Genomic DNA, 7774 nt, shown 5'->3' with positions numbered 1-7774 from the left:
TTTATAAATTAACTATGGTTCAACCTTTATATTTATTGCAACAGGTCTCAACAAACACAGCGAAATGTTGCAGTTTCAAGCCTTAAGAACTTTGGGGGTAGGCTGTTGATAATGGAACTTGAATTCAGGTAAAGAGTGAAAAAATCTAGTTCACAGCTAAGGGTCATCATTGTTAAGCAAGCTCCTTTAAATGAAGGCCTGAGGCCCTGAAGATTAGAATAGAAGGGTTTCCAATAGAGACACCTCAGTTGTTGAAAGCCATCTTTTGCTTGTGAAGTTGAGAAGGTAGCTTAATCTCAGTTGCTACTCCAACAACTTGAAGAAACTTGATTACATACCATGTCAAATCCAGCTGCCACCACTCCAGACCATGTCGGGCTGAGTATTCAAATGCATGGTGATTATTGTGCCAACCTTCTCCGAATGCAAGCAATGCCACCCACCTGAAAGAAAACATTCTTTACCACTACCTTGATAAAAAGATATCAACAGACAAGAACCATATATATGTATAAATATATATGAGCGAGGGAAGTCAGTAAAAGTACCAATTGTTCTTGGACAGATCACCAGTATTCCATGCTTGCCTCCCCCACACATGGGAAGCTGAATTTACAAGCCAAGTGATGTGGTATACCCATATTGTCCTCACACCCTGCCAATTGTTTCATGTCAACGCATGCAGATGAGCTTATGTCTCTTCACTAATGCACGTTTCACATGTGGAAAATTAAATTTTATAGAAACTGCTCCAACCCAAATTTGTTTCATCTTCATTCTTACTAATCAAAATGTAACACAACAGGCATGACAACCTCAACCTCAACCTCAAGATTCTTACAGCGTTAGCCTTGTACTGTTCTTAAATGTACTCTTATTTATTCTTTTGTTATGTTTTGGTTAAACTGTCGAAACTTCATCAATATAAGCATGGCAGAGCTTAAAGAATCAAGTGGATAAGACTTTTCCAGCTTCTGATCCAGTCCACAAGCTAGAATTTAGCATGCTTTGCTTTCTCAACTTTCTGTCATTTTGGGCTATGTTCTGTTCACGTGAAAGTAGGTCCACTAGCTCTGTGGCAAGTGGAAGGCCCACTAATCAAACAAAATAGGCTAATCCTCAAAATATAGAATGATAGAGAAATTGAGGAACATGCTTACCATTCCCCAGACTAGGAATGGGAACCCACCAAGAGCATATAGCAAAGCTCCAAGTGCGATTGGATGAAGGATATAGGTACTTTGAAGGAACCTGTAGAAGGGTTGCTTCTCTAAATCCCCAACATTGGTTGAATCTCCACGCTGTAAATGTTCCATTGATACAAAACAATGAATATATATATATATATATATATATATATATATGAGACCTTACATGTTTGAGGAAGAGATAGAGAAATAGACGTACCTTTTCAATTACAGTGCTGGTATCGAAGAGCCAGTTCATGTGGCTAAACCAAAACCCTTCAATGGGGCTATGGGGGTCTCTCTCAGAATCACAAAATTGGTGGTGGTACCTGTGTGTGCTAACCCAATCAATTGGATTCCCCTGAAATCCCCAAACCAACAATCAAATGAGATTGCCATTCGCATGGAAGTATTTCTCAAGGAATTGAAAAGAACAGACCTGAAGTGCTTGTACTCCACAATAAGCAAACAAGTACTCCAGCCATTTCGGAAGCTTGAAGCTTCTATGAGAAAGATTTCTATGGAAAGACAATGTAATCCCCAGTCCAGATACCAAATAGAGTCCAGCAGCAAGCCAAAAAGCAGGCCAATTGAAGTAAAAAGGTGCGCAAAGGCTGAGTAAATGCATGGCCAAGACAATACCTGCAGAGGCTATATCCAAAGCGTTCCAATTTCCCCTCCAAAACACTTCCCTCCTCTTTTGCACCACCACATCAGAGAACAAAATTCTACCCTGGGTTTTCAAATCATGGTCTGGTTCTTTTGCTACAACTGACACCCTATTAGCCAAAGCCGACACTTCCCCATTGCTGTAACTCCTACGTAATTGAGTTACCAAACTTGAGCCCAAAGGACTCTGCTTTCTCTGTATTTGATTTAATTCCGAGTCTGGATGGCCAGAGTTTAGGACTTTGCAAGAGAAACGTCTAGTTTTGGCTGTTGGTGTTACTCTTTGAAGAAGTGAAAAAGGTAAGGAGTTGGGCTTTAACAATGCAGATATGATTAAAGCCATTATGGTGTCGACTCAATTAGTGGGTTCAAAAGAAAAACTGGGTTTTATAGAAGCCATGGTCGGTTTGTAGCTAAAGCCGAAATTTGAAGATTTTGGGGTTATTGTCAAATTATATAGTCTTTTAAAATGCGGGAAGAAATTGTGGATAATAGAAAAAGGAAGGTGGTATTTGTTGCTTGTTTAGATTAGAAGAGATGTGGTGAAACGACATCCATATACTTTTGTAGTCAGGTTTTGTTTGTTTTAGCCCTTTACTTGTTTTAACTAATCTAGTTGCCATGGTTTACATATTTTTGTAGGTCTCCTCTCTCTCCCTATCCAAGCAAAGTTATCCTCCTATCTTGCCAAGTTGAGTTCTTTGTCTAGCGAAGTTAAAAACAGCCGCAAAAGCGTGCGAGGAATGGCAACAACTTGGTCATTCTTTCCGTCTCAACTCGACCCTTTTCGGCCACACGGTCGGTGATAGGTACCACTCAAAATCCCATCGTTTTCGGACCCTTTAATAATTATGTTACCATACTCGAAATATCAAAATAGATATATGTTTGGTATTGGTATATTTAATTTTTGGAATTTTTAATTTGCGAGAGTTTTGTGTTTGCCATTTACCAATGCCAGATGATAATGTTTACAGTATGATAGAAAATATATACATATATGAAGCTTGCTGAGTAGCATCTAAATCCGGAAATCATTAAAAGAGTGAAGGGTTAACAAATCTCTTTCATGGAACGAGAGAAAGTGGACGTTTTCGTTGTCTTGCTTTGTTCATATTTACCAGCAAGAAAATCAAATAAAATTCCAGCACCAAGGCCAACAGCCAAATCAATAGTATAGTGACCCCTGGTAGCTAACAGCCTGAGTGATTGAAGCACATTGAGAATGTCAAATAACCAAGCCATTCCCCGTCTCTGCATTCGTCTCATGTCTAACGATGCAATCACTGCTCCGGCTACGTGCCCTGAGAAGAAAAGGAAAAACGACACATTCCCTACTGGAAAATCTACCCCAGACCCTAAAAATTCCTGCCATTCATCAGCCAATTTACAATCAAATTAATATCTATAAAATAAAGTCTCGATTTCATGTCTACACACACACACACACACAAAAAAAAAAAAAAGAAGATAAAAGACAGTGCTATCTTAGCCCAAAAAAAGATAAAACAAAAACTGGAAAAGGGAAAAACATAAAAATGGAGTATTAACCTGAGGTAATGGGAGCTGCGTTGAGCAACCAAGAATCCCACGACATGTAAACATGAACAAAGCAGAGATTGTAGCCCTTGGCCGACCCTCGATTACCCATGCCCATACTATATAAACTGTCTGCATCAGAACGAACACCTAAACACAACATAAATGGAACCAAAGTTGGAGTGGGTTCAAACCTTTTTTTTTTTTTTTTGGCTTAATATTGCAAACAAATTCAAAGTACATCAAGCGATTAAATTCAAGAAAAAGGGGAAAAAAGAAAAAGGATCTTTAAAGAAAAATTAAAAGCTTTAAACTACCGTATTAAGAGCTGCTAAAACCGTGTTAAGTAGCGGCCGCGAAGCCAACGCGCGATGGAAAGAGTGGGTGAGGAGGAACCCCCAGTCCAAGGGCGGCGAGGAATGAGGCACCATCCGGATCGTGTACTCCACGTACATGAAAAACGCCATCCCCACCGCGAAAACACAGGGTATCCGATGAGATCTCACCACGTTAACAACGTCATTGAGTGTCCACTTCATAAAAGAGGGTTTCCCAGAATGAACGCCGCCATTAAAAACGTGATAATCAGCAACATTGCCATGAACGCCTGTTTTCTTATTACCCATAACTTTAACGTTGTTGCTTTTGCAGTTACCCTTATCGGGAGGTCTATAAGGAGAGGTAAGAAGGGTCGTTGTGGCGATGGTACTGAAAACATTAGCGGAAGATACCCGTTTCATGGTTGTTAACAGTGCTAATAGAACGAAACATGAGAAGAAGATACTGCGGGATGGATATATATAAAAGGAAAGGGAAGAAAAAATACAACGGCAAAGTTTCCAAAGAAATGTAGGTGAGAGAATTATCCCAGAAAAGGGAGAAAACTTAGTTTTTTTAACGTTTTTGTTAAAATTTAGAAAAGTTTGATTTCATTGGTGATTTATCGTGGGTTTGATTTTTCCTCTGCTCAGTTTGTTTAAACGATTGTAATTTGGGATTTGGCCAAAAAACCTTTTATACGGATCTATCAAAACGCCAGCGCGATTGAAATGCTGGAACCCACCGAATCGCACCTGAAAACCCGAATTAAATATTGTTTTCTCTCGGAGTTAGTTTACTTACTTTTATTTAACCTCAGCCTTTCTTTTATAGGGAGAAAGAGACCATCTTTTGAACTAGGAGCAATTGCAAAGAGAATAATGGAATTGGGATTTATGTCTTTACATTTTTATTTGGGAATAATTCATTAAACAGAAAATCTGCCCTTTAGTTTATTTGGGTCGGAGTTTAAAATATAAATTTAAATATAATAATAGTAGTAGTAGGATTTGAGGCTAATGAGAGTTTATTCATGCGTCTAATTCCATTTATTATTATTAATTTGAATATGTTAAATTGAATTATTATTTTGAATAAACCGTAATTTAAGATTTAAAATATTATTTAATTGCTCAGTCAGATTAAAAAAAGTCTGAAAACACATGAATATTTTGGTGAGGTAAGTAAAATAATATACACGACAGGAAAAAGCTAACCAACAATAAAATTAGGTTTGTAGGAAGTTTTTATAATATACAGAAAGCACAGGCAGACAACAAAGATTCTAAGATCTTACGTCTCTCAACAAGACTAGGAAGATCACATGACGTCAATCTTTCACAACAACGAAACCCTGAGGGCTCCAACTATATCGGTGAGAGAAACAAGCCCCGCAAGTAATCCTTGTTCATCAACCACCCACACTCGGTGCACATGCTTCGATACGATCTTCTCAATTACTTCTGCGAGGGCCGCCTGCGGCTGGCAACTCACCATTTCCTTTGGCGCCGACACCCCCTCCTTGGATGCAAATAAAGGGCTCCTTGAGACTAGCTCGGTGAATTCCAGTGCCCTTAGAGGCAACCATGTCTGCAGTGCCGAAAGATGGCAACCCCTCAAATCTGTTGCTGAAAATGTTCCAATTGGCTTCCTTCCTTCGCCCTGGTATTAACACGAATTACGAAAATGGGATTGACCTAATCAAATGATTTAAATAAACTCCTTGAGAAGAGAGAGACTTACATCTACGAGCTGTCGGTGATCTTCTTCAAAATCATTAGAGGACTCAACTATAGGGACAGCATTGAGCAAAGCAGTCCTCAAGCATTTGATGGCATCTATCACTTTGGTACGATCGGTTATGGCGTAAACATTCTGGTTTAAGCAACCTATTTCCTTTATGCTGCTTGATAATATCTCCCCCAATTCAGAGGCATGGTCCTTGAGGAATTTCAGCAAGTCCATTTGTGTAAGCATCTTATAGCTGGATGCAGACTCCACAAGTTCAACTCCTTGAATGTTCTCCATTTGACTGTCCATTGGGACCAAGGCCCTGTGGATTCCCTTGCTAAACAATTCCATACAGTCCAAAATGCTGCACCAATCGGGTCAACAAACTACCATAAGTTCACTGGCCATGAAATGTATGGAAAAAGTATCCTCTATTAAGTTTCTTAAGTTATAAAAGAGATACGTACTTTGTGTTTGGGTTTAAAGTCCATAAGCTAAGTCCCTCAAAACTGCGCCCTATAATCGACGATACCGGCACCATCATCTTCTTCTCAAGATTAGCAACGTCCGTTGTCTGATCATTACTACCATCGTCATCAGCAATATATGCCACAATATCAAGCATGGTAACCATCCCTATGTAGTGCTTCCGCACAGCCCCCGTCTGTTTATCAGACTCCAAAATCATTGAGCCACCAGCCCCTATCCATTGCCCTGGAGGCGCAGCAACCGGTAGCGCCACCACCTTGTTGGCCACCAATGCGTTCATGGTGTCACCTAGCGTGGCCGTGTAAGGTACTTCCACTAGTCTCCCCTGGTCCACCAGCATATCTTTCACCGTCTTCTCCAGTAACCGCAGAGTAGTTTTAGCGGCAGTGGCTTCTTGCTCGTCCTTTCGTTGCTGCATTTTTTGGTTTGTACTTTGTATAACTGTTTTGCTAATTCCGATGCCTAAACTACGCCACTTATAATAGAAGGAAAGGTTATCCGTCCGAAGAAAATCATTTTACGCGATTATTCGTTGCAGCCATAATTACATACACGTGTCAAAGTTAGTTTTGCATGGCTAAAGCTTGAGAAGCCACGCGGGATGTGCTAGAAGAGGCAAAGGCCTTAAGTAACACGTGGCAAGCCCTTCAGATTATGTGGCCATTTGGCATTTCTTGGGTCCCAATTATTCACTTAGCAGAAGATGAGTGGCAGATGGGCTATTGATACACGTGGTGGAACCCAGGCCCAGTTTGAGAACGAGCCTACCTACCTAGCTTAGTTATTAATCCATCTTCCAGCAATGAAACAGATCAATTAAAAACCCAGAAATTATAGTTAATTGCTTTTGTTAAGATAATATTAGAGAGGCAAACTTCAAGTTCCGTGCTAATTAATGATTAATTCCCTCCTCCTGATTAAAGTATTGAAAGCAATATCAATACGTGTGTATCCTAAAAGCTGCCTGTAACCCAGTGCTCCTCCCCTAAAACAAAACTGGGGGTAATACACACTTCCATCTTTCAAGCTTTGCATAGATTGCCAGCAGACAACATTTATGATTGACCAAACTTCATCACCCCAGAATCAAAATACGAACAAATATATAATAAGTTTTCATTTAAAAAAAGTCAAAGCCAACTACTTTAATGCCATCACATGCTATACATACATGCAATTGTTGCGTTTGGAACCTGTTTGAGAATGTAATCTGAAGTTCCTAGATTCATGTTACTTTACTTTGTTGATATAATTTATTCATATGCTCTCTTGTTAGGTTAAATTTGATGTGACTTGTCATGAGATTTCTTAGGATTACTTGATGATGATAAGGATTTGGTTGAAACATGACTTTTATAAGCTCCTGTAAATATGTGATGGAACTTGAAATAGATGCAAGTGAAGAAAATATCTAAGCCTAACCCATTAGAGCACAATGTATGTAGCTGCTTAATAAATGACCATGGGCGGCAGCAAGTACATGTGTCCGGTCTTGTCTTTGTGAAACTGAACTCGGGTCAGTCCAAGAGGGCTTGGCACATGACCACTAGGAATATGCAACCAAGATACTTTTGAGTGATGACATTCTGACTGAGATGTTTCTTGTTGACTTTTTTCTCCCAACAAATTAATTAAGCTGAAGGGGTTAGAATAGTCGTTTAGCAATTCTATTATGATGTTTTAACCTATAAAGATTCAATTTTTAAAATTCCCAATTTTTTATACAATATCATAATACGATTCAATAAACTGGTATTTAATAAAAAATTTAATTATCTTTTATTTAAGTCAAGACTTAATTAAATGATAATTTTAAAGGTGAAAATAAATATATTTACTAG

General features: G+C 39.0%; 3 protein-coding genes across 3 annotated transcripts; all 3 read right to left on the bottom strand.

Annotated features, from left to right (window-relative positions):
* Positions 1 to 2295, bottom strand: LOC105770835 (palmitoyl-monogalactosyldiacylglycerol delta-7 desaturase, chloroplastic). The gene is made up of 5 exons (XM_012592189.2): positions 1627 to 2295; positions 1408 to 1548; positions 1161 to 1301; positions 549 to 655; positions 1 to 443 (listed from the first exon to the last, which is right to left on the bottom strand). The coding sequence occupies exons 1-5, from the start codon at positions 2197 to 2199 to the stop codon at positions 245 to 247; spliced, it is 1161 nt and encodes a 386-aa protein (XP_012447643.1). The 5' UTR covers positions 2200 to 2295; the 3' UTR covers positions 1 to 244.
* A 484-nt stretch (positions 2296 to 2779) lies between these two features.
* Positions 2780 to 4388, bottom strand: LOC105765980 (phosphatidylcholine:diacylglycerol cholinephosphotransferase 1). Its single transcript, XM_012585271.2, has 3 exons — positions 3713 to 4388; positions 3408 to 3545; positions 2780 to 3224 (listed from the first exon to the last, which is right to left on the bottom strand). The coding sequence occupies exons 1-3, from the start codon at positions 4133 to 4135 to the stop codon at positions 2910 to 2912; spliced, it is 876 nt and encodes a 291-aa protein (XP_012440725.1). The 5' UTR covers positions 4136 to 4388; the 3' UTR covers positions 2780 to 2909.
* A 532-nt stretch (positions 4389 to 4920) lies between these two features.
* On the bottom strand, positions 4921 to 6386 carry LOC105771138 (SNF1-related protein kinase regulatory subunit gamma-like PV42a). The gene is made up of 3 exons (XM_012592542.2): positions 5912 to 6386; positions 5457 to 5808; positions 4921 to 5375 (listed from the first exon to the last, which is right to left on the bottom strand). Exons 1-3 carry the CDS (start codon positions 6349 to 6351, stop codon positions 5052 to 5054), a joined length of 1116 nt encoding a protein of 371 aa, XP_012447996.1. The 5' UTR covers positions 6352 to 6386; the 3' UTR covers positions 4921 to 5051.
* Between the last annotated feature and the right edge of the window lie 1388 nt (positions 6387 to 7774).

The sequence above is a fragment of the Gossypium raimondii genome, chromosome 5 (genome assembly GCF_025698545.1).
Source record: "Gossypium raimondii isolate GPD5lz chromosome 5, ASM2569854v1, whole genome shotgun sequence".
Taxonomy (NCBI): Eukaryota; Viridiplantae; Streptophyta; class Magnoliopsida; order Malvales; family Malvaceae; genus Gossypium; species Gossypium raimondii.
Note: the sequence above shows the minus strand (reverse complement) of the source record. Positions and strands in the feature narration are given on the sequence as shown.